General features: G+C 41.4%; 2 protein-coding genes across 2 annotated transcripts in view; one reads left to right on the top strand and one right to left on the bottom strand.

Annotated features, from left to right (window-relative positions):
* LOC144493159 (mitochondrial fission factor-like) overlaps positions 1–2,132 on the top strand; it is a 28,817-nt gene extending 26,685 nt beyond the window's left edge. The window contains exons 10-11 of the mRNA XM_078212056.1: positions 487–565; positions 935–2,132. Coding sequence (XP_078068182.1) covers positions 487–565; positions 935–1,066 — 211 coding nt within the window. The 3' untranslated portion in view covers positions 1,067–2,132. The remainder of the gene's footprint in view (positions 1–486; positions 566–934) is intronic.
* A 4,366-nt stretch (positions 2,133–6,498) lies between these two features.
* sytl4 (synaptotagmin-like 4) overlaps positions 6,499–26,974 on the bottom strand; it is a 92,260-nt gene continuing 71,784 nt past the window's right edge. The window contains exons 13-19 of the mRNA XM_078211638.1: positions 22,992–23,094; positions 21,507–21,668; positions 14,503–14,596; positions 13,689–13,800; positions 9,056–9,264; positions 7,843–8,479; positions 6,499–6,835 (exon numbers count right to left, since the gene is read on the bottom strand). Of these exons, the coding sequence (XP_078067764.1) occupies positions 8,340–8,479; positions 9,056–9,264; positions 13,689–13,800; positions 14,503–14,596; positions 21,507–21,668; positions 22,992–23,094 (820 nt within the window). The 3' untranslated portion in view covers positions 6,499–6,835; positions 7,843–8,339. The remainder of the gene's footprint in view (positions 6,836–7,842; positions 8,480–9,055; positions 9,265–13,688; positions 13,801–14,502; positions 14,597–21,506; positions 21,669–22,991; positions 23,095–26,974) is intronic.

The following is a 26,974-nucleotide window of genomic DNA, read 5'->3' as shown; positions in this document are numbered from 1 at the left end:
AGAGATGTGTTGGAGTAAGGCTATGAAAGTACTTTATAGATGGGAAATTTAAATTTGAGACACTGGCTGACTGGTAGTCAGTTGCCGAAAGCCTTTGACCTCGTCCGTGGCTGGGATTCTCCGGTGCTGCTGCAGTGAATGAAGTTTGGCTGAACATCAAATTCTCTCCATTCTTACTGGCAGCTGTACAGGTATGGAAGAGATTAGAGAATCCCGCCCAATGTAGATCAGCGAAGATGGGAAGAATGGATGAGTTGGATGTTGTGGATAAGGATATGGGCAGCAGAGTTCTCACTGAGCAGTTTAATGACAGCAATTTATACTGGGAGAAACCTGTTAGTGCTGACTGATATAGGCTTTTCTAGTAGCTAAAATGGTGCTATAATCCAAAGGCCAAAGTCCGAAGAGGTCTGTTCTCTACAGTAATGCTTTTATGAAACTAGTATTGGCGTTAAACAAGGGTTATATTTGCTTTTAACTTTTCAGCATGACCCATGAATACACAATACCTGAGGGAGTCCTTGAAAATTTCAGTGTCATGGAAATTGTAACACTCCGGCGTCAGGTAAGAGTTTTTCACTGGCAACATTTAAATGTATAAATAAGGTGAGTACAGTGAACTTTATTGGAGTTGGAATTCAGTTATATTTCCAGAACAGTGCCTATCATTCCCTGGAAAAGCTGAATGCTTTTAGTAACACAGCATGAAGTTTAGTTGTTGGACACTTGATTCTAACTCTTACACTTCAAAGTACTAAATAAAATTAAATCTTATTTTAGCACTACTTTGTCCTCCTTGCAGATGGCTCAGTCTGTGGACGTATATTTTCCATCTGATTTAAATCCTCAAGAGAAAGAAAATCAATAGATGTTCTAGTTTTTATTTTGGCATTGAGCTCCTTTGCACAATGGGTCCAACTTTTCTCTCTTACAGTTGAACAAGTTGAATCGGCGCCTACAGTTACTGGAACAGGAGAGTCGAGACCATGCTCGAAAGGAATTTGTCCTCTATTCCATCATCATTGCAGCTTGTTTTGTCAACAGTTGGCTCTGGCTGAGGAAGTAAATTTGTTCTAACTGCACATGTAGAGTTGGAAAAGTGCTACAAACTGACAGAGTGAGACCATCTTCTGAATGCAGCATGACGGGGTGTTATTGTTTCTTTTGTGAAGCAATCTGTATCATTACTGAAATACAAGGGAATGATGTCCTTTAGAACAGTTTGCTAACATTTTAATACTGTGATGTGAGTTTGGGAGAAATTGTATTACAAGTGTCAGTGTAATGCATTCAAAACCTAATTGATTGCTTTAAAGCTTACTAACCGTTTTTTCTTTAATTTACACCACAAATCTAACTTTACTGCAACAATAGGGATTTTGAATAATTTTGTCCGCAAACAAGTTGATGAACCAGTAAGTTTGAAAAAAACTTGGTGGTAAGCAAAATTGCTTCTGTGTTTTGTCCCCTTACTAGAGATGGCCTCTGCTATTTGTTCATCGCTGGCAATGCCTGCATTTATTGGCCAACCCTAATTGCCCCATGAGAATTTGTGCAGGAATGTCTGACGTTTGACGGTCCTTTTTTTTTCTCCTTTCCAAAGGAAACATGCTCGACCTCTCCCCAAACTACATTTATTACGTTGTTCAGTAGAAAGTCACAGGCAAGCGTAATATAATCATGTTATACTTGAACTGCTGTTCAGCTGTCACATTTCTTTATTATAGAGCTGCAAAAACATGTCTGCTCTATGGTTGGGGATGAAACTGCACGCAAATACAAAAGGAAAGAGATTTTCCCCCAAAGTTGCATGTTAATTCAGTGTAATATTTTATAAATTAATTTGAAGATATCTAGTCCAATACTGACTTGTATACTTGCTGTCAACAGGTATATTTTAATTAATTAACTTTGTCTTTGTACATACTGTATGAGACACAACTATCTAATGTGTTGTAGTCAGAAAAATCAAAATTCGCAGTAACCAAAGGCTACTATTTGTTTTTCTAAAATTTAAAATATTAGAAGCATAATGCTGCCCATTATTACGATACAAAAAGACTGATCATTCATGTTTCTTATTTTTGTATGTGCTTGATCATTGCAGTTTAAAATCTTTGTTTGAAGAATAGAAACATTAAATGCAGTGTGCTTGAGGAACATTTATAAATGCAATATACTGTTGAATTAAAGTTGTTTCCATTGATATTGAACTGGACACGATGTAACATAGAAGCACTTGTGAGAATCTAGTTATCCAGTTGGACAGCTTAAATATGCACATTTAGTTAGTCAGTACCTAAAAGTGTAACTGTATGATAGGATAGTGGGTCCAGCAGCTTTTCAACTTGAAATAAAAGAAGGTTCTCTCCTGATGGATAACACAAAGTGCAATGTTAAAATGACTCCTACAAATTGGGAGATGTGAGCTGGCATTCACCAATAAACAATTTGGGACAAAGATTGAAACAATTCCAAAGCGGTGCAAGAGAGAAAGATCCTAGTGACCAATGTTCAACCAAAGGTCATGTATAGTGAGTAATGAATATGTCAAAATAAGGTGACCAAATTGAAATTTGCATATTCCTGTATATGTTTTAAATATAAACAAACAATTTCCTTTGAATCTAAATTGATGGGAGTTATTGTTCCCTCTTTCAGTGCAAAGGCAGTTGGCAGAATAAAAACTTGTCAAAGAATTTATTCCCTTGAGTTTAAAGCTTCCAAGGCTTATTTTTAACTAAACCGTCCAAGTTTTGACAATCTAAATGTAGGCCTCCATTACTTGGTATTTTTATATTTTTTTGTCAATGTATTTTTAAAAATGTAAAAATACTTTAATATTCTCTTCCAGTGCACTGGCAGAATTACATTTTTTTCATGGAGAAATCTCTTCCTTTAAATTCCATTCAAAAATGAGTTTTAAAAAAACATCTGGATTTAAGCGCAGGTTTAAAATCCAAGAGGTGGTGAAAGAATACTGTCCATAGAACAGTATAAACATCGATAGAGGTGTGTGTTATGAAGTCAAATCTGTGTGCAGGAATACTGAATTGTGCAGAGATTTAAAAGTTAGCAGTTGTATTACAATCTGGCCATCCAGTTGACTGTTTAGTTTTGCACTTTATGGAATGGGAATGCACATTGAAGTCTGTTCTTGTCATTTGTACATATATTTATGTATATAATATTTAAATATATCCCCAGTGTGGGCTCTCGCACACAAAGGAATGTTTGTTGTTTCAGCTGTAGCATTTCTGCCCTTCCCCAAAATGTGTCTAGTTCCTTGGTTTGCGGAAACCCTGGGCCAAAACATTTACAGGACCTTTTGATGACCCATGTAATAAAAACAATTTTTTTTGTACATTTTCTTCTGTTTTATATCTTCAACATTCATGCACAAATTTGGCAAGTCTCATTACTCTAATTTTGAGCCAATTTCTAATTTCAGCTATACAAAAATAATTACATGTAATATTCATGAGAACGACCAGGTATAACCACAAAAATATACGGAACTGAAGAATTTTCCTCCAAATTCATGCTGTTCTTGGAAGAAACTTAAAACGTTGAAATTTTATTGATGCTGTTTTTGGCACAGTGCGACCAAATTTCTTGAACACCTTTCAGAATATTCCTTCCTTCCCAGTTTCAAGATGAATATTCCAGATTTTACTATCTGAGGATTGGTTTAATTTATTCATTGTTGTCACCTTTTTCCCAGAAAGATGATTGCCATGAACCTCCCCACTCTGTTTGTCTTATGCTGGTCTTGCACATTCCACATAGTTCAACGCATCCAGTTCTTAATAGCCATCATTACTTTTCTCTTCTGCTTCTCTCTCCTCCCATGTTCTGTTGACCTTTCCTTCCAATAATAGTTTCGGTCTACCATCTGCTATAATGATGTGATTAAAATATTGCATTTTTGCGTGTTTGATGTTATGTACTAATTTCTTGTTTTCTCCAGCATTTTCTCATTAGACTTTCTGTCTGTAAGTATATGGATCATTCTCCTACATGTCCACATCTTAAATGCACTCAGCTTTTCAATTGTTTGTTAGTTATCCATGTTTCTGAAGCATATAACATAGATGAAAAGACATAGCACCTCAGCATTATTTTCCTAAGATTAGGTTCAGTTTCTTTTGTGTCAATATGTCCTTCATTCTGACAAAACTGATTTTGGCTATCTTGGACCTCACAGCCACAACTCCCATTGTTTGTGATAATCTGCTCAAAGTATGTGGAACCTTTTGCCATGTCTATTTACTTCACTGCTCACTTCTGGGTTAGGCTGCATATCACCATTGTCTTGGTCATCTTTACATTCATTCTTAATCCATGTTCCACTCTCCCTGATTTCACTTCATTTACAATTTCATGTTGTCTGCTTCTGATTTTGCTGTTGTGACCGTGGAGATTATCTGTGTCTCTGAACATAGCTTCATTGTACAACTTGAACAGTTTTGGAGATATTACACATCCTGGATGTACTCCTATTTTGATTGGGAAGCTGTTTGACAGGGCACTCATGGTTCTAATATAGATTCTGAATTATCCTTTTATCATTTGTCAATTTTTAGTTTAAGTACTTTATTACTTTCTGATGGTAGATTTTATCAAATGCGTTCAGTCTAAAAAGCTTACATGCACAAGTTTTTGCACTCCCAAGTATCTTTCCCTACTCAAGTCAAAAATGCCTTTCTTTGGTAAACGCAAAATACTGCGGATGCTGGAATCTGAAACAAGAACAGAAAAATGCTGGAAAATCTCAGCAGGTCTGACAGCACTTGTGGAGTCTAGATGATCTTTTGGTCTGAATCCTGTCTGGCTGCCATCTATTTCTACTTCTATAAATTGGTCATTTCTTTCCAAAATTATTAAAATCATTTGCATCACATGGCTCAGATTTATTGCCTTTTGCCCTGAACACTCGAGGAATTTTGGTTTCTTGGAAACTTAATGAAGAGTTAAGGGAACTTTAAGGTTCTGATGCCTAATACAGATATATCTTATGAACTTTGTCAATATTTTCAAAAAATTGACAGAACAGGCTATTAAAATGGCTGCTGCAAATCATATGACCATTGCATTTGGGCTATAAACAGTACCACGTCTTAAGTGAATACCTAATTAAATCTGGACATTCACAGACATTCTGGGGATTCATGCATCTCTTTAAGGATAGACCAATATAAATGGACTACAGAAATTCCAGACTGCCTGCCTCCTTGCTTCTTGCGGAACAAAAGGGAAGATCAAAACTCAATTTGCAGCAGATGGGAATGAATGGACCCTGTCAGCTTTTTTTTGTATTGTGATGGTTTTCCCTTTCCAAACTAGACTGGGTGAATCCTAAAGATGCTAAACCCATAACACAGGTGGAATCAACATGAACACTACCTCCATATTTGGGAAGGACTTTGAACTTGTGACGGTCACATGGAGTGACATTTTTTGTCTGTGTTCAAAAATCAGCTAAGTGCTGTTTTCAGGCAGAACAATTGAAGCCACCGAAAACATCAGTTCACCTGTTCTATGAATCAGACTTGAAGTAAGCCGTGTGACACCAGCCTAAGTAGATAATCTGCTCCAGTTAAAGTTCACATGGGAACCAACCTCAGAAATTTGACTACAAGAAATCTCCCAACCTGCTGTGAACTCTTCATTGTGTAAGACCCTAACTTCAAGTTCAATACATTAAAAAAAATTAAAAGACTACTTGCCTGCTAGGTGGGAGACCGGAGTTTGTAAATCAGAAACAGAAATAACCATAATCTGTAAAATGCATTATCATGTCTGTATCTAATGTTTGTGCGTGGGTGTGTGTGTGTAAGACATCACATTTAATTCTGGGTAACTGTGAGAATAAATAATTTTTAAGCTCATAAAAGCTTGCCACTCAATCATTTAATTAGGACATATGATCTAAGGGTAAGAAGATCTTCTTCATAAAAACATAGTGCTCACAGGCAGTAAGGCAACACATACATTCTGTTCATAATGTAACATATTGCAGTGCTAAGGTCGAATGTGGCTATAGGTCCAGCACCAGACAAGATTGAGAGTGGGATTGCTTTCTTCCCTTCCATAGCCATCTCTGAATTCCCCAAGGGTCTTGGCTCCTTCTCTATCATAACATTGTAGCTAAGCGATTAGCTCTCACATGTATGACTGCCACTGTCCACCATCTATCTAGACCTCTCAACAGTTTCTTTGCAATCTGACTGCCTGTCTGACAATGTTGGATGAGTCTGAATTTCCTCCTGTTCAACATCAGGAATCTCTAAGTAGTCTTCTGCCACTTCCCGCCACTGCAAGACATGCTGCGAAGAATCCCACCCAGTGTGTCACTGGAAAAAGATTGAACAGTGGGCTGTGCACAAGAAATAACATGGCCTACTCATCAATTACAGATATAAATTCTTGGACAATATCATGCTGACAGACTTGGGCTAAAACTACTAAATAACTTTATTGCATGTAAAATGATATAGTCAAAAGATAAATCAGAACTTTTGAGGGCAACATGAAAATCATAATTCCAAGAGTCATTTTCCAGAGTCCACGTGATTGTTTAAGAAACTATATAATTAACAGTGCTTTAGTTTCAATGGAGTTCTGCCATATCACTATGGAGAGCAGCTAAGTAATTAAATCTCAGAAACTGGAGAAAGTGGAACGCCCTGTTACATGTTAGATGTGTCTCTTTTTACTTTGAAGTCTAAGGTGACAGAAAGGAAGATAAAAAGGGATCCTTCTTGATGAAGTGAAGCTGTTTCAAAATGCTTCTCGAAGTGATGGAGGAATCGACAGATGTAAACAACTCCAACTGCACCAAACAAAATTTTAATTTATTAATATGCAATTTGTTTTCAGATATACGTGCATATTCGGTTTTACCTGTCAGCTTTTGAGGCTTATGCAATACAACTCTAGCACAATAGCCAATACTTACATTTTAAAACATAGGCTGAGTAACAAATTTGTATGAAATATAAGAAGATATTCATCACATTTCCATCCTAACAGATCAGTGAAGTCTTCACCGAGCAGAGGCCTTACTCTACTATATGGATCAGCTACTCACTGAATTGAACCATTGATGGAAGTTAGGTTGGGAAACCTCCCACTGCATTGAAGCATGAGGTGTCATTCCCCATACAGTTTAACTATTGGATGGAATTGAAACAGATACTTATTGTTTGGCACCCAACACTGACCAGTATTCATGCACAATATCATTATTTATGAATTTCACGTTAACTCCATTGTAAGGATATCAATAAAAGCTAGCCAACATAAACTAACAACCAACCCATAGAAAGAAGTGGCAAGCAAAGTCTGAACTCATAGGGTTTAATATTTGATGATGACATTAGGTTTTATGTCAAAGATCAAAATTAGATTAATTTTGAGTTGAACAAATTCTATTGACTGACTATGAAACGTACTGAAGATAGTAACAGGTAATGTAGATGCCATTTGTTGAATCAATATACTTTCAACCAATGGGGAGAAATAAAGGCCTGTCCCATTCTTCTGAAGGTGTGTGGGAGTGTGTGATTGTGTAAGTTCAACAAGATATTCATAATCCACGTATATTTAGTTTAGCCAATGAGACAATGTAAATCTGTACTTGGTAGAAACTTGCATGGATTTCTATCAAACAAGGTTTATCAAACTTACCCTCTGCTTCCTAAAAAGGGTTTAGAACCTTTCAAATCTTAAAGGATTTCTTAAAAGGGAAAACATAAAAATGTACTTAGAGTAGTTGCTAGGCCTTCAAAAATGTCTTTTAGCCAGTCATTGCATAATTCCATTATAATTAAATTATACCTTTTGAAAGATATAGGCCAGAATTATCCGGTTGTTCACAGCGGCAGGATTTTCTGGTCCCACTGATGACACACCCCGCTGCGGGTTTCCGGGCAGCGTGGGGTGCAGCCAGTGGGAACCCAATAGGTTAATGGGCCGGCTAAGGAAAATAAGCACGAGCAGAGTCTATACTGGTTGCAAGAGAAGCATTTTTAACACGCACTCACATCAATTCTCTTAATATATAATTTTCTCTTCATTTTCTCCTTCACTTCCTGCCATGGTCAGATCTAGTCTACTACAAGCTGCCATTCTTGTTCCTGTGAATTCATGGAGTCAATCATATTTGCTTCTAATAAAAATATTCCCTCCATTCCTGAGGCAGATTTTAGTATGAATGAACATATAGAACTTCCAGCATTTTGGGGAAGAAACCAGTTTTCTGGTTGCAATATATTAATTTGGTATGTACTATATGGAAGTAAAGTTATACATTCTCCCCCTCCCCTCCACCCCGTCTAGATGTGCCCAGTCATATTTGAACGAAGCAACAATGTTCCTTCCACCCAGGAACCAGGGTACTGGGTCATCCTCTGCCAAATGTTGCTCTCCTCTTCCACTGAATCCATCCAGTCCACTCTTTGTCCATTGCTAACCCCTGGAACAAAATGCAAAAATGAAGTGAATGTGTGTGTCACAAATTACAGCGCTGAAACTTTAGAGCAGATCTACAATGCGGATTTTAGCAGTTACGATTCTGGCTAATGGGCCAGCATTTCCTGTAGTTGGTGAATGTAGATTTGCCCTTACCCTATAAATTTCTATGAACTTTTGCTTTGGAAGTTGTTGTAAGTTAGAGTCAAAACGACAGTAATCAAGACTCATCACCATTGAAAAAGACAGAAGTGGCCAAAGTCCTAACATTCTGTAGTGGGTTTAGTTCACATGGAATTTCATGGCATTCAATGCATTTGAATAGGGAGCCAAATGGAGAGCAGCCTATGGAGAAGTATTGTGTCTGATGCAACAACTTTTGGATTTTCATGTCCAGATGTTCTTATCTGTTAAATTTGCACATCAGACATAGTGAGCACCATTTCCCTCACCCTTATTCTTACTGTAATTTCTGGCTGCCACCCCTACTGAAAATTTCAGCCCAAATCAATAAAGTCCAATTCATCTATTGGAGCTTGGGTCAGCTTCTTCCTCTTTCTCTTCCATCTTCTTTCCTTACCATTCCCAACTCCAAGGCGCACTCCTCCGAGGAAATCATTGCTGGACAAGGGCTCTCTATCCCAGATGGTCAGCTCCAGACAGACATGCTGCAAGTCGTCAAGCTTCACACCATTGTACACAAAGGTGTGGTTGTAGTGAGGGTTCAATGTCTTCTTCACCACAGGAGTTTTCCGTTTGGACGTTTTGGTTCTGAATGGCAGCAGGTACCTGAAACACACAGGGATTGGGATTGCCTTTACTTATAAACTATAAATGCTCCTGAAGGAAATTTATTGCAGATCTTTCTTACTCTTTGAATGAGATAAAAGCCATATTGATAAAATAGAGCAATTATTTGTAAACCAATCTGAATAGAAAATCTCAGTTTGCAATGTCACTGTAACTAAAAAAGATATTGGACAGTTCCTAATTTAGTTTCATGATTAGACTTTTGGTTCTCTGTCCCAATATTTTCTTCTGTGGCTAGGTGTCATGTTTTGTCTTAAAATACTCCTGTGAAACACTGTAGGATGTTTGATGTTAAAGGTGCCATATAAATACAAATAGCTTTTGCCCCCATATGGTCTCTCTCCACAGCTCTCATTTCCCCACTACTTGCTCCATTTGCCTACTCCTTTCACATGCCCCATTTCCCCACTCCTCCTGCATCTATTCTACTTCTCACATGTCCCATCCTTACTCCCTGCTCATTGACTGTGTTTGTCCTCTCCTCATACCTTCCATTCTACCCCTTCTCACATCTGTCTAATTCTGCATCTTCCCACACTATCTACAACTAAACGACCAGCGAGACGTTCAGGAGGGTAAATGAAACATGCTCGGAGCAGGGAGCTTTCGCAGTGATTGAAAATCTGATATTAGATCATTAACAAGCTGAAAGATACATTGATCTTGCTAAACAGTGAAAGAAAATCACATACTCTATCCATTATCCTAGACAGCTTCAATTAACCTCCAATTTCCAAACTGAAATATATGGCTCAGTTGACCCTAATTGGCAATGGTCCTTGTACATGATCAGTAACACAATCTGCATCATAAAGCTGCCAGTCATAAAACATTAGGTGCTCATTGAGACTTAATCCATTGCTCAGCTTAACCGCAGATTGTAAGTGTTATCTGATCATGATGGGTTGTGCCACCCGTTGGTGATCTTTAGTTGTTGTGGGCCATTCATCTCCAGCTTGAATCTCATGCCAATGAGAGCTTCTGAACAGGGGGCACGCCTGAATCCTCCTCTGGTATAGAGCTAGTAACTAGTTGCAGGCCCCAATATTTTCATCCTGCTCAGTCTCTCTGTCAGAAATCCCCCATCAACCCCATGGACAGACTCGCTATGGGGGAAATTTCACAAATCTCTCTTCCTCCTACAAGCCTCTGATGAATCTGGAGCACTCACCTTCTGAAGCCCACTGTCTCCCAGAGCTCTAAGGCCATATCCAGCACCTCATCTCCCACCCTTCCCATTGTGCATTACTCATTACTCATTTCTGCACACACCTCCATCCCCCTTGGCTCTCCACAGCTCCAGTTGCAGTCCCCTCTCTCCCACACTTACATACTCCCCCAACTGCATGTCTCCCACTGACTCCCTCTCTACCCGCATGTGCTTTAGCCATTGGGTTTTGCTATGCATCCCTATCCCATCTCAAGCTCATTATTGTGGGTGACCTGATTAATACAACCCACCAAATATTCTAGAATGTTGTGCGGACACACACACACCTGAGTCGATAACGGCCATTGCTTATTTTACTAAATCTTGTGACAGGAGAAATATGTACAATGTCTGTAATAGGTAAGGAACCAGAAAGGAAATTTCAGACATCAGAGCTGATGCCATATGAGAAGCGGGGCCATAGATCTGTTGGATAGACACTCCACTCAACTGTGGAATGTGGTTAGATCAGTAAGGCCCTGCAGGTAAAAGGTGTACACATACACAGTAGCTTTCAGCCAGTAGCTTTCATTGTCTCTTTTATTCTTTAATGGGTTATAATCAGCCAGTCATAGGGTGTGCCTTCCATGCCTCCAGATTCTTCACATTAACTTGGTGAAGAGGAAGAGGAAGATGATGATGTTACGTAGCAAGACAGAAATTTCTGTAGGATGCTGAAGAGAACACCACACAGGTGTCCCTGGAGCTATATCCTGCCCCACAATCTCCTTGGTATCGACACTTGCTTTCTCACTCCCATGCACTAGCTCAGATACTAAGACCCGGGGGCATTGGACCATGAGGTTATGGCACCCGGTGATTCACAGCACATGAGAGCCTGGGTAGTGGGTGAGGAGATTACATCTTACCTGTGGAAGCAAAGTTGTGGGGGGGCCATGATTCAAAAGCGCTCTCCTGAAAAGAAGATCGCCTGAAGAACACGCAACATACGAGCAGGCTCTCAGAATGCAGCAATTGATGATTGTGACTCAGGAGTCTATTTTGTTACCACCTTTTTCTTTATGGTAGCTATCAATAGTTGTCCGGTGGGTTTATTGCAATCTGCGGAAGCTAACCACCTCTTTCCCTCCACCCCCAATCAAGGATGGCCTTCAACTAGGTTGTGATTTTGCCTCAATGGAAACACAGACTGCTGTCCTAGTGACAGTTGGAGGCAAATGAGGCGCCACCTTTTATACCAGCTTTCAGCTGCTAGGGTTTGACATGCAGCTGCATCTGTGGGCTTTCATGGTCTGAGAGTAGCCAAAAGGCAGCCAGCTTCCTGATCAAAGGGCCCACAGGTCTAGGACAAAGGTTGGTGGATTTGCGGATAGCGATGAGGACCATCAGAGGATAAAGATCGGTTGGCGGCTTGGGCGGAGAGATGACAGATGGAGTTTAATCCGGACAAACGTGAGGTAATGCATTTTGGAAGATCTAATACAGATAGGAAATATACAGTAAATGGCAGAACCCTTAAGAGTATTGATAGGCAGAGGGATTTGGGTGTACAGGTACACAGGTCACTGAAAGTGGCAACGCAGGTAGAGAAGGTAGTCAAGAAGGCATACGGCATGCTTGCCTTCATCGGCCGGGGCACTGAGTTTAAAAATTGGCAAGTCATCTTGCAGCTTTATAGAATCTTAGTTAGGCTGCATTTGGAATATAGTGTTCAATTCTGGTCGCCACACTACCAGAAGGATGTGGAGGCTTTGGAAAGGGTACAGAAAAGATTTACCAGGATGTTGCCTGGTATGGAGGGCATTAGCTATGAGGAGAGATTGGAGAAACTTGGTTTGTTCTCACTGGAACGACGGAGGTTGAGGGGCAACCTGATAGGAATCTACAAGATTATGAGGGGCATGGGCAGAGTGGATAGTCAGAAGCTTTTTCCCAGGGTGGAAGAGTCAATTACTAGGGGGCATAGGTTTAAGGTGTGAGGGGCAAGGTTTAAAGGAGATGTACGAGGCACGTTTTTTACATAGAGGGTGGTGGGTGCCTGGAACTTGCTGCCGGGGGAGGAAGTGGAAGCAGATACGATAGTGAGCTTTAAGGGGTGTCTGGACAAATACACGAATAGGATGGGAATAGAGGGATATGGTCCCCGGAAGAGTAGGGGGTTTTTGTTCAGTCGGACAGCATGGTCGGTGCAGGCTTGGAGGGCCGAAGGGCCTGTTCCTGTGCTGTAATTTTCTTTGTTCTTTGAGTTGAATGGTGAGAGCTGGATTGCATTTACACAAGGTTGTTTCTCATGACAGTGGAACAAGGCATCCAAGTTAACATCTCAGAGCTTGCAAATGGCATTTAGGAGATGTCAACAGGCTGTTAAGCACAAGCACTAGAGATGTAGCAATAGATCCAGTGAAGTCAAAAATATCCCAGTGGGTTTATGGTGGACAGGCTTTCGGGATTCAGGGGGTGAGTTACTTGCTGCAAAATTTCCAGCCTCTGGCCTGGCAATATTTATCGCAGTATTCATGCGGCATAAGCCTAGCAGACTGAGTCTCATTTGAGCAATAATTTCCAGTAATACCACTCTAGATCAGAGAATCATAGAATCCCTACAGTGCAGGAGGCCATTCGGCCCATCGCGTCTGCATCGACAACAATCCCACTTAGGCCCTACCCCAGTAATCCCACATCTTTACCCCGCTAATCCCTCTAACTACGCATCCTAGGAGACTAAGGGGCAATTTAGCCTGGCCAATGCACCTAACCCACACACCTTCGGAGTGTGGGAGGAAACCGGAGCACTCCCGGAGGAAACCCGGGGATTTTCACAGTAACGTCATTGCAGTGTGAATGTAACCCTACTTGTGACTAATAATTAAACTTTAAACCCATGCAGACATGAGAAGAATGTGCAAACTCCACACAGGCAGTGACCCAAGCTGGAAATCGAACCCAGATCTCTGGAACTGTGAGGCAGCAGTGCTAACCACTGCGCCACCATGCCGGGTCATTTTAAGCCACAGACTCACCAAAAATGGTAAATAAACCTGAGGCCCTAATTTGAGAAACTGTTTACAAGTGGGAGTCTTTTTCTCATTTTACAAATATTCCGTATTCTGCTTTATGTTTCAGTCACTTTCTCTCTTGTCCATAAATTCACAGAGGGCATGAAGAGATCCCCCGAATTAAAACACTAATATTCCATTATAGTTACTTGTATAGAAACACTGCTGACTCTTACCCTTTCACAAAAGAGTCTGACGTTCCTCCGACTTTCATTGGTGTAAGGTTCTTGGCTTCCTTAATCCACACTTGTAGCTCCCCACCCTCTGCTGCCCTTGTGCTCTTTTTTCCTGTTAGAGACAAAGCAGTAACAAGATTTGACTTGTGCGTGTTGATAGAGATTATTCTGTTAGCTACAGTACAGTTGCTCAATCTTCTCCTGGAATTTTCAACATTTTTCAACTATTTTCAATTCCTACCCATAATGATTCTCATGAGTATCACTCAGCTATGTTCAAAAGAACGACACTGCCTGTGGAATGATTTGCTGGCACAGTAGGTAACAGAAAATAGATTATTCATACTTTTGTAATTGTGTCGCATGAGGAGACTGTAGGCTAATCAGGTATCCAGAATGAAGAAACAGAGGGAGAAAATTAAGTCAAAGTCACCATGTAGGCAGTATTGAAAAGATAGTTGGAAGTAAACCGTCTGCCTATTTCATTTCATTCTAATGGTTCCAGGCTGTAAAATGATGTTCACTGTTATGCATTGTCCTGTTCATCTCAAACTATTACAGAAATCAGAGTAGTGGATTTATAATTCTTATCTTTCCCTTTTTTGTGTTAAATTTGTGCAGCCAATCTGAATCATAATAACACCCTGGTATTGTGAAAACTGAGCCTGTAAATTGAGTCTTATCTACTTGATAGACACAGCCTCTTGAATATTAAGTGTTTTGTTCAGAATAGATTGCGGCCCAGGTGAGCAAATTCTTAGCTTGGTGAATTAATTAGAGATAAATGAACAAACTACAATTGTTATAATCTTACCTTTACCCTTGTCCGTGGGGGCAGTTGGAATGTATTTTATTGAAAGTACCAATTCCCCTTTATATGGAGCGATAACACCAGTCTCTGCATTTGCCTGCAACATCAAAGCAGAAGCAAAATAGAATAAACCTACATTCAAACTACCTTTGCGTTAGTTTTTAATAAAGATGGAGGGGCGATCTTACCAAAACAATTCGAAGCACTGAATGAGCATGAAAATAGGAATGGATCGCACCCATTTTCTCAGTGAGCTTTCCGATGCGATGTTTGCAGAAAAAGAGGCAATGCGATTCATGCCAGCAGAGGGAGGGGATGGAGTTTATTCATGCTGGAAAGCCAGCTGCTCACACTAGAGTTCGGCATCGCGCATGCGCAGATCTGTCACTTCCCTCACGCCTCTGGATATCAGCCTGATACGCTCCCACCCGAAATATCATCTACCTCCCACCCCAATTGCTGGCCTTCCTGGCTGATTGCCCTCCCGGATGTCGCCCGATAACCCCCATCTCCCCCTCCCCAGCACTGCCCCCAACCACCCAGGGGGCTTCAAATGCCTTCAGTCCCACCGGCAAAGCCATCACACATGGTCCCCACCAACATGGACCAGATGGTCCATTGGTGAGCACCATGTGTGATCCTCACCAGTGAGGACCTCCACCGTTGAGGCCGTTAAGACGAGTGAGCCCAGACAATTCCATCCTGGGCTCACTAACCATATTTAAATTAACTGATTATATTAAGATCAGCCTTGCGGGTGCCCTTTCTTTTGCCTCTCTCGCAAGCTTACCAGCTCACCACACCGATTGACATTAAGCCTGTAAGCTCGACCCCGGAGAAATTTTACAAATATACGTCTGTGATTCTTACATCAGGAGTAATGGTTATCAAAGGGGCTCTGTCCCTATACTTGTTTCTTGTGCTCAGTGCAAAAATAAACTTCTATAGGTGATTTACACATCCTGCAAACAGAAACTTCACCTCGTGCACAACATTATAGAATGTACATGACAGGGTGTGCATTTAATTCCTTTTCTATTGTTATGTACGGTGAAAACAGTTTGGGTTAATCCTGTCATTCTTGTCCTCTCTAAAGCCAATAGAAATGACACTGATAGATCCTAATCATTCAAGTGGAGCTGTAAATTAACATGTGAGAGATAGAAACACAGAACGAAAATTGGTACAGTAGCAGAATGAGGACAATAATATGTTACTTGATTTTTGACCAAGACTTCAAAACCATTCCAAAACTTGCAAGTTCCTTAATCTTTGTATAGCAGTAACTTTCATAACTTGGAAGAGATGCCTGTAATGAAGAGCTTTTACAGAAAAAAGACATTTTGCAAATCCTTATAGCCGTGTGTGTAATAATACAATGAGAAAGTATCTGAAGAACGCAGATCTGAACAACTGAAACCTGATTATATGATTCCCTTTTCAGTCATACAGATGTAAAAAGATAAAAAGGTAACTTCATAATTAATCAAACTGTTTGTTAAGAATAGATTTCAAAGCCTTACAGCAATAAACTATTGCAATACATCATTAATCGTTTGATGATTAAACCAATAGATAATAACATTGTCTTGGACTTGGAGAGTGGCCATGCTATTCCTTATAGATTAACTATCAGATCAAGCAACCTGGTATCATTCATGAAGGAACCCCCATCTGTAGCATTGGGTGGAAGTTTATTGCCCCCCCCCCCCCCCCCACCTCCCCCCCCAAACCTGATCTCTGGAAGCATGTACAGAGGCGGGGGAGCTGACTGATTAGGTGGTTGCAGAGTCGTGTCCCCATGGCATTTATTGCCAAAGGAATAGAATATAAAAGTAGTGAAGTGTTGCTGCTACTGTACAAAACATTAGTGAGACTGCACTAAGAACATTGTGCACAGTTTTGGTCCTCTTACTTGAGGAGGGGCGTAGTTGCATTGGAGGCGGTTCATTGATTGATTCCAGAGATGAGGGGTTTGTCTTATGGAGTGAGATTGGGCAGTTTAGGCCTATACTCCCTGGAGTTTAGAAGAATTAGGTGATCTAATTGAGGCGTACAAGATGATAAGGGAGATTGACAAAGTAGACGTGGAGAGGATATTTCCTCTTAGAACATAGAACAGTACAGCACAGAACAGGCCCTTTGGCCCACGATGTTGTGCCGAGCTTTATCTGAAACCAAGATCAAGCTATCCCACTCCCTATCATCCTCTTGTATGGCAATCTAGAACAATAAGTTGTAGTTTTAGGATAGGGGTGGCAGATTCAAAACAGAGCTGAGAGAGGTGGACAGATTTTTAATCAGCAAGGGTTTGAAGGGCTATGGGGAAACAGCAGGTAAGTGGACTTGAGGTCGAGGTGAGATCAGCCATGATCGTATTAAATGGCAGAGTAGCTCAAGGGGCTAAATTGTCTCTTCTTGTTCCTAATTCTTATGTTCCTGACTCCCTCTGTTTGGGAAGGATGGAGGGCTGCCTTCTCTCTTGGTGGCTACTTGAGGCCATTTAAGGACCACTGAAGAGCCTCATCCGGTAACCAGTGGAATTCTACCAGCCTCCTGTGGGGACACCATCTAGCGAAAGCTGTTGGTTTTGCCCGTGGCCTAGCAGGGAGCCCTTCATACTCAAGAAATGTGCCCGATTAAGGGAGCTGGCATTGGGAAGAGGAGGTCTGTGGGAAGCCATTCCTTTGTCCTTTCTATCAACCCCTTCACTCCACTCTCCCTCATTGGCACCCTCCTCCATGACCCCCACCTTACTCAAAACTTAACTCTCTCTGTAATGATGGTCCGAGTGCAGTACTGACAGTGGCCACTGGTCCCTTCGGCGCTACTGGTACTGGAGAGCTGCCAACCTTTGATTAGCTGGCTGATAGCTCTCTCAGACAGAATTTCTACTCTGCACTGGGCTTACTTCACAAGGAAGCCCGATGCTGCCCAGCTAACCTGATTGTCATAAAATGGTGTCAGATTTCCCAAAGCTGAATGACCCAGGGTTCCCACTGGATCATTCCCCCCATTGTATTATAAACAACAGGGCAATAAAACCCTCAATTAGAGCCAGTCTATATTGCCTCAAGTATAACTAGTGATGACAAAGAAGAAAGGAAACACATTAAACTGCTTGATACTAATGATCGAAAATGCCGTTTACCTAGCACAGACTGCTTAGTGCACGTTTCACACATGCAGAGAAATACAGGCAGCAATTTCACCTCAAGGACCCAAATTTTAATTCAACGTAGTCCTTTAAAGGACGTTTTTCTGGTGGTTGTAAAGAACCCACACAAAATTACTACACCAGCCTGGCTACATAGCACAAAACGATTAATAATAAAACACTAACCAATACCTCTCCTCAACATTCTTACACATGGTCATTGTGGGAAATAGAGATATTAAGCAGAATTTTCATGCAGTCCCTTGCTGATGAGAGGAAATGAGAGGGGCCTCAGATCCATTCCACAAGTTCCTGGGCTGCTCATATTCACAAATGAATGCAAAATGAAACAGAAAGTGGTAAAAGACTTGCACTCTGTCGGAATTAACATGCAATGATGCACACTGTACAGCACAAAGGCTCCCATGATCTTTCCTTAAATAGGGCCAAGATCCCAGTCAGGTTGGGTAATGCACTGAAGTCTGCGCTGAACTCGCACTCTGTAATGTTTGTAGGGAGTGGGGGGGAGAGGGCTTGTATCAACACTAAGCCATCAAGGAGCCCTCATTGGCTCAGGTGGATGATTCGGAATGACATGGGGATGGTGGTGGTGTACGTGCTTTGATTCAATGGTTGCTGCGATGTTTCACAGGAGCTAATGAAACCCAGCAAGAGTCAGAGTGAGCTCGGTCGGCACGTGCGTGGCCTGCAGTGTAATGCTCGAGTTGATAGATTCCAGGCACCTGGCTGCATGAGGGAGAGGAGGGCCAGTCTTGGTTCCTGCCGGTTGGCCCTCAGCATGGTAGGGCAGGCTTTCACCAAAGGTATCAACAGGCCGAGAAGGACAAGGTAATGGGGATGAGGGGGGCATTTCTGGAACAAAGCACCTATATCTTTTCTGTGAAATATTCACAGATCAATGCTTCCATTGGCAATGTTTGGCCAGCTGAACCAGGCAACTTTGGTGTTCCTAAAAAGGAGAATGTGAAGGGAGGTCCAGGGGCAGGAACAAACAGAGACCCGAACCTCAGGGGGCTGCAGCTGCAGAGGGACAGGCAGTGCCTCAAGAGGGGCACCAGGGATAGCAGCTTCACTGAGCAGTGTTTTTTTCCAGGATCTATAAAAGAGGATACCTGCAAATGACTGAGAGACAAAACACCAGAGACATCTTCGCACGACTCGGGAATACATCACCAACAGCTGAGACCTACTGCAGCCACACAAACTGGGAAGTAGAGCCATGCTTGTGATACCAAAGATCACAGGCATTGCCCTTCCTCATCTCCACCTCCTTTCATGTCTGGCATCTCCCCAGTGGCCACCCACAAGTGCATTAGGGAGTTTATGATGTCCTTTTCAGGAAGGCACGTGAGTTTGTGCAGTGCACCCAGTGAGCCAAGCTGCCCAAGCCATGGGATTTCTCTTCCTCTCTTCAAACCTCTTCCAGCAGAGAATGACATTCCCTGAGCCCTCCCGTGAAAAACCTGAATAGGAACTTCTCACAAAGTATTTGAGACATATTAAAAAATTATTGCATGGAACATAAGCAGCACCGTGATTTATATTTTTGGGCCTGGCTTTTCTGTTTTCATGGATGATGGATATATGTGCAAAGGCGCATGGTTGGCACAGTGGTTAGCACTGCTGCCTCACAGCGCCAGGGACACAGGTTCGATTCCCGGCTTGGATCACTGTCTGTGTGGAGTTTGCACATTCTCCCTGTGTCTGCGTGGGTTTCCTCCAGGTACTCCGGTTTCCTCCCACAATCTGAAAGATGTGTTGGTTAGGTGCATTGACCTGAACAGGCACCGGACTGTGGTGACTAGGGGAAATTTCACAGCAACTTCATTGCGGTGTTAATGTAAGCCTTACTTGTGACTAATAAACAAAATTTTAAAACATTAACTTTGAAATATAACAATTTTATACTTTCACCACATAGTTTATATCATTTTTGGTGTAAAATGGTTTGGATTGAGAGTAAGCTTTCCTGTACTGTTTCAACAATGTACCCTAGAAATCTCCCACTGTGCAAAGGGGATATTTTTATTTCCCACAGATACGATTGCTGAATCAAGTTATTTGTTGGGGTTTTATGATGAACAGTTTTGTGCTTTGGTGCTGTGCTGTTGTGGGTTGAGAGCTATCTAAAGTAATTTTGTGTACAATCTTTACAACTAGCAGAAAATAATCTTTCAGAGAATTGGCCCAAGTTGAATTCAAACTTTGGTTTCATCATGTCTGCACCTGCTCCTTTGAAGAGCAATTTAGCAAGTCCCAGTGTCCTTTTCTTTGCCCATATCCTTGCAATTTTGTTCACATTGAAGCATTTAACCAATTCTCTTTTGAATATTGATACTGAATCTGTTTCCAACACACACTGCATTCCAAATCCTCATCAGTTGTTCTGTAAAAATACTTGTTCCACATGGTTATTTTTATCAATCACCCTAAATCTCTGAGTATTGACCCTTCAGCCAATGGAAATAATTACTCTTTATTTATTCTATCTAAACACTTTCAATAAATTTCCTCTTAGCCTTTGCTGCTTTAAGAACAATTCCATATAACTGTAACCCCCCCATCCCTTAAATTAGAATCATAGAATCCTATAGTGCAGAAGGAGCCCATTTGGCCCATTGAGTCTGCACCAACCACAGTCCCATCCAGGCCTTATCCCCATAACCCCATGCATTTATTCTAGCTAGTCCTCCTGACACTAAGGAGCAATTTAGCATGACCAATCCACCTAACCTGCACATCTTTGGATTGTGGGGGGAAACCAGAGCACCTGGAGGAAACTCACGCAGACACGGGGAGAACGTGCAAACTCCACATAGACAGTGACCCGAAGCAGGAATTTAACACAGGTCCCTGGCGCTGTGAGGCAGCAATGCTAACCACTGTGCCACCATGCCCCCCACTGAAATTAGGAAGAACATGAAGGCTGGAATCATAGAATCCTACAGTGCAGAAGGAGCCCATTCAGCCCATCGAGTGTGCACTGACCACAATCCCACCTAGGCCCTATCCCTACAACCCCATGCATTTTTCCTGGTTAGTCCACCTGACACTAAGGGGCAATTTAACAGGGCCAATCCACCTAACCCGCACATGTTTGGAATTTTCTCATCCCGCCCACCACAGGAATTGTACCGGGGGGGTGGGGGGGAACCATGCAAAGGTCCACTGACCCCGGGCAGGATTCTCTGCTTTTGAGGCGAGTATGGCTGGAGAATCCCGTGCAACGGCTTTGTAGAGAGCAGTCCAGAAGAGATTTATTGGAACAGTTCCAGGATTGAGGGATTACAGTTAATTGGACAGAATGGAGAAACCGGAGTTGTGAGGAGATTTGATGGAGGTGTTTATGGAGAAGTAAAGAGAAACTGTTTCAAGTGTCTGAATTCACCTCATTTACCCAGAAAGTTTCCTTGCTCCTTTAAGACCTGATGATATAGAGGGAAAAGTTGGACTCATAAACTATCAGGAATGTTTTGATATGGTTCTGAACATGGAATACAGGACTTGCTTGTGTGAGTTAAATTACTTATGTTGCCAGAGGACTTTGAAGTGGATCCGGCCCTGCCTGCTGCTGGGATCTTCCGGACCTGCCAAAGTCAAAGGGCGTTTGGCTGGCCCACTACCAGTCCCACCACGGAGAGGCTGGAAAATCCCAAATAAAGTAGAAATGCATCTCTCTCCAACAATTAGCAGCACCAAAAACATTCAGATTCTTTCCCTGGCCACCTAGAATTCTAGGCTGAATAAACAAGAGAGCAAATAATCCAGAAAATCAGTTTGCTGCTTTTGTACTATTTAAATGAGGTTTATAAAAGGGTCTTGTCCTTACCTTACCGTGAAGAGGAAGGCACTCATCAACCTCACTGCTGAAGTTCCAAATATCTAATGAGATATCCACCTCTCCAAGAAATGCGTTCCGCCCAAAGCGGTCATAGTGCCAGACAGAAAGTTGCAATGTCCTCATAATTAACTGTGACTCACTGATGTCATACTAATTAGAAAAAAGAACACAGTTGAAACAAGGTCCATAAAAACTGATTTATCTTCTTTGAACATTGATGAGAGAAAATTGTGTATATCGTTGAAGAAACAACCTCTTCCCCCATCCTAGGTCAGATACAGCACTGGCTACATGCAGGGCAAAACTGTTTCCTCATTGTCCCAATAAAGAACCTCAGAATAACATCCCCCACTGCATCAGAGAGACACTTTAATTTCTGTTTTTTTTAAAACAACTGTTGGCCTACTTTCACTGGCACTATTCCAGCAGTCTGGACAGCTGTCAATTCAGATCCCAGAGGTAAAAAACAGTACTGCAACCAACCAGACTAGGAACCGGTCACCGACCACCCTTTTAGCCAGCAAGTGATATTTGGTGGAAGGAATTAAAGATGGAAAATATGATGCCAATAATAAATAAGTAGAAGATTAGATGTTGTTATGAGGGTTTAGCTGAGGCCTGTTGTCTCTTCATGATGAATGTGAGATGTGAAGTTTGTGCATTCAAAAGTAAAACACAAAGCATGCTACCACTGCATTTAATTTTAAATCATTTAGAAATGTTAATAAAATACACCAGCAATTCTTGGTCAAATTTGCTGCTTGAATTCTGAAATCTGATGATTGAGAATTCACTCTGCCTTGGAAAGCCTCTATTACATGGTTTCTTCCTGCATGTAGCTGATGTGGGAATTCTGTAAAGAGTGGGATTTCCAACATAGATGGGGAGCAATGGAGGCCATTATAGCCCCTTCGTTCCACAAATCTCACAAACTCCAAGGGGGCGATTCTCCCAAAAAAATGTTGTGTGTTGATTTTGTGTAAAAACTGGAGTAAATCACACTGGTTTTTACAGCAATCGTTTTAAAATGAATCTCCTACTAGTGTGAATCAGTCCAGAAAGCTGAGGGCAGGCCTATTCCCGCTGGAGAAGCTGGCAGCATCGCACAGAGTGGACCATTGCGCATGCGTCAATCTGCCAGCACCGAGATCGGCGCATGTACAATGGCCCCTGTTTAGTGGACCCGGAAATTTTAGTCCCGGGCCCGCTAATGCTATTTAAATTGTATTGAAATTACATTTTGAATACATTAGGCAGCTTGATGCTGATTTCTGGTGCAGAGCTGATGGCGCTGGAAATCAGGCGCTGGGAGATGCGCGGAGGCCATGGCACCCAGCAGGGAGCCTGTGAAACAGCTTCCGCTGGAGACTCCCGGCCACAGCGCTACAAAAGCAGCAGAGTGGGTTGGGAGAATTGCCCCCCGTTTCTTCAGTGCTGATTGCAAAGACAAACCTACAGCCTTTTAAGCCTTACCCGTAAGTTTTCATTGTAGATTGGGTCAGTCGTGTTTTGTTTAATTGTAGTCTTCCGTTTACTTTGTCGGGATTTATCTGGCAACAGGTAAGACTTCACATAGCTGCAGAGAAAAAAAGATTTGTTTTAAACGAAAGATTATGATTTAATTATATTTGGAGAATCAGTTGCTGGGAATGGACTGGACCAAAATAGCATCTGTGCTGTCAGCTGCCCTTGGTCCCACTTAACCTTTCTTCCCACCAGCTGCAGTGTGTCATTCCATTCTAGGGAACCTGGTTCAAAGAGACTGAGAAGGAGGTCTTGTGGCACAGTGGTAATGCCCCTACATCTGAACCCGAAGCTCCAGGTTCAAGTCCAGCGCCAGGACTTGTTGGCCATGGATGAAGCATTCATAACACAGTTCAATGGTCTGATAGTTAGCTCGCAATCCTTGCTATCCCTCAAAGGGGAAAACAGTGTGTACGTGTGAAGATAGTTTTTAAAAAATAGTTTGTTATTTCATGAATAATTTCATGAACCCCCCCTTTACACACATGCATACTTAATCAAAAACTGATAATGCAATAACAACACTAGTAAAATATTAGGAGTAATTTTGAGTTTGTAAAATGTTTTTGCTATACTTAAACATCTCAAAAATGTTTTACACAATAAAATGCAGAAACTGTTATGTGGGCATTCTGCCCCAGCAACGTCCTTTAGACAGCATGTAATGAATGACCAGTCATGATGCTATTGGTTAAGGGAGGAATTTTGGGCAGAGTATTAGGACAACTTCAAAATAATGCCATGGGGGTCTTTACTACTCATCTGGAGCAATTTGTCTGCATTCCACTGGAATGGCTTCCTAGATTATCAGATCAAACACTGATATGGGGATTATCCAAGAATGTTAGCAACTTTCATACATTGAAAACATTTTGATGTTTCAGGTTTCCTCTTCAACAGAACCCAATTGAAGAGCTACGCCTGAAAGTTTAATACTTCCCTTTCTTTATAGATGCTCCTTGACTTGCTGAGTGTTTCCAGCATTTTCTGTTATATTCCAGTGTTAGGACACTGGATAAAATGGGAAAATAAGGAATTCAATAATTAGGAATGTGTTCTGGTAGCTGTAGGTTTGAAGGGAAAACAAGATATTTTGCTTAAGATGGAAAATAGACAGATTGTCTGAGCTGATGGAACCAGGACTTTGAGATACTAATATATCGCAGTCCTAGCAGAGCAACACTGGGAACAAATGTTTATCTAAGGCAAGTTTGGTAACAATGGAAGATGGGGTGAATTTCACATTTATATTATGAAAGGTAAGCTCATGTAATAAAGGCAAGGAATAGTAACTTCTGAGAAGGTTGTTCAGATAAGGGGAGATCAAAAAGGAAGGCAGAATATCAGAGGCATATTCATCCCATGTAGGGAGCTGTTTTGAAATCACAGCCCATATATTGAGGAAGTTGTGTTCGCTCCCAACACGGTTTGTCTGGAGAAACCCTATTTCGAAAAACTGGTGTCTTTGTTCCAAATCTGAAGCAACCTGAAGGATGTAGGTGTCCAGTGTGGTAACTATTGCTGGATTTTGATTATAATTTAAAAACCTATGGAATGTTGTTTTGGGGAGGTTTAGCTCTGAGGTCAGGAAAATAGATAGTTTGGAACTGGGTAAATAGATATTTTGGAACTAATAAATTTAAAGATTTTGTGGTCAGCCATTAATACAGTTAACTATAATTGACTTTCTTGTGTGTTTTACTATTAAATAAACATTTATTTTGTTTAAAATCATCACAAGAGAGTCTGGGACATCCTTCACGTTGCATAAGTTGCAAAAAATACAGTTTAGAGGCGGCATTCCAGAGTTCCCTTCTGGGTTTTGGAATACTCTAACATTTCGCCGTGCTCTTAACATCAGCATCTGTCGGAGCATTGTACTTATTTCAGAAAACAGCTATGTCCTATTATGGAAGATGATAGGGTTGGTATTCTGGAAGGCCATGATCAAATCATCCTAATCTACCTTGTGACATAAAGCCTCAAAAAACTAAACAATTGCTCTTGGGACCCTTGGATGATGGATCGGAGAAATGAACCATCATCTCATTGAAACTGCATGAGTGAACTTCAGATGAGGGCATGATAGAGCTCAGCTACAATTGACTACATGGCCAAACAGCTAGACTAGACAGACAACACTCACGTACAAGTTATTGGATGTTAGCAAGAAAGTAGAGGGCGATCAGCAATCATAGCATCGTACGCTAGAAAGGATTCAATTGCCTGAGATAACAGAATTGGTAGAAAATTGGCAAGAAAGAAGTTCAACACTTGTCAAAATAAAACTATCGAAAACACTTTTCTGCTCATCATCACTTACTTTCCTTCCATTCTCTCCCTTATCACTTTCATTTAATGCGAACATGGAACTAATAATTCAAAGGTTATGATCTATAACTATGCTTAAGAAGTTAACTTGGAGGACACTGAGTGGGCAATTAATTTAGACAGTGTTAGTGTTATTTGAGTTCTGGGATATCAGCCAGCCCAAAATCGATGGGATTAAACCTAATTTTTCTGCTGGTTTTAAGAATCCCACGTGAGCAGTAGCATCAATCTCTCTTTAATTTCACAATGCAGTTCAAGTATCTTTTATCCAAAGTTTTCGGAGCCAATTGCATTTTGGAGTTCAGATAATTTGGCTTTTCTGATACTGCACATAAACTTACATTACAAAAGTCTATATCTAGGCCAGCTATAGTTAAAAGTAAATAAAATGACTAGAAAAGTAAGATGTATCACTGAATGATAAATATAAGGTACCTGTAATGAGTTTCTTTTTGACACGTTCACCCCAAAAATTGCAAGGTAAACAGTGTAAACAAACAACTAGACTTCCTAATGCTAAAGGTTGATGTGATTCAAAAAAAGTAGATTTTATGTATGCTCAGTTTTCAGATTTACAAATAAAGGATATACAATTACACTTAGAGGCCAGTGGTTAACTGAAAAGCATGTCAACTTGGTGCAGTTGGAGGGGTTGTGAGGTTGTGTTGAGGCATGCACTATAGGGATTCTATGGGCAGCATGGTGGCACAGTGGTTAACACTGATGCCTCACAGCGTCAGGGACCCAGCTTCGATTCCTGGCTTGGGTCACTGTATGTGTGCAGTCTGCACGTTCTCCCTGTATCAGCGTGGGTTTCCTCCGGGCGCTCTGGTTTCCTCCCACAGTCCGAAAGACATGCTGGTTAGGTGCATTGGCCATGCTAAATTCTCCCACAGTGTACCCGAACAGGCACTGGAGTGTGGTGACTCAGGGGTTTTCACAGTAACTTCATTGCAGTGTTAATTTAAGCTTACTTGTGGCACTAATAAATAAACTTAAAAACTATGGATTCTATGTAGTGTTGGAGCAGAGTAAGAGGAGCATTTTATTATATTATCACACCCAAGCCAGCCAATATTAAGAAGGGTAGCAGGGATAACCCGGGTAATTATAGGCCAGTGAGCTTGACGTTCGTGGTAGGGAAGTTGTTGGAGAGGATTCTTAGAGATAGGATGTAAGCGCATTTAGAATGGAACAATCTCATTAGTGACAGACAGCATGGTTTTGTAAGAGGGAGGTCGTGCCTTACAAATTTGGTGGAGTTTCTTGAGGAAGTGACAAAAATGGTTGACGAAGGAAGGGCCGTGGATGTCGTCTATATGGATTTCAGTAAGGCATTTGACAAAGTCCCTCATGGCAGGTTGGTTAAGAAGGTTAAGGCTCATGGGATACAAGGAGAGGTGGCTAGATGGGTAGAAAACTGGCTTGGCCACAGGAGACAGAGGGTAGCAGTCGAAGGGTCTTTTTCCGACTGGAGGTCTGTGACCAGTGGTGTTCCGCAGGGCTCTGTACAGGGTCCTCTGCTATTTGTGATATATATATATAAATGATTTGGAAGGAAGTGTAACTGGTGTTATCAGCAAGTTTGCGGATGACACGAA

This window comes from Mustelus asterias, chromosome 4, assembly GCF_964213995.1.
Source record: "Mustelus asterias chromosome 4, sMusAst1.hap1.1, whole genome shotgun sequence".
NCBI classification, from domain to species: domain Eukaryota; kingdom Metazoa; phylum Chordata; class Chondrichthyes; order Carcharhiniformes; family Triakidae; genus Mustelus; species Mustelus asterias.
The sequence above is the reverse complement of the archived record's forward strand: the minus strand, read 5'-3'. Positions and strand labels throughout refer to the sequence as shown.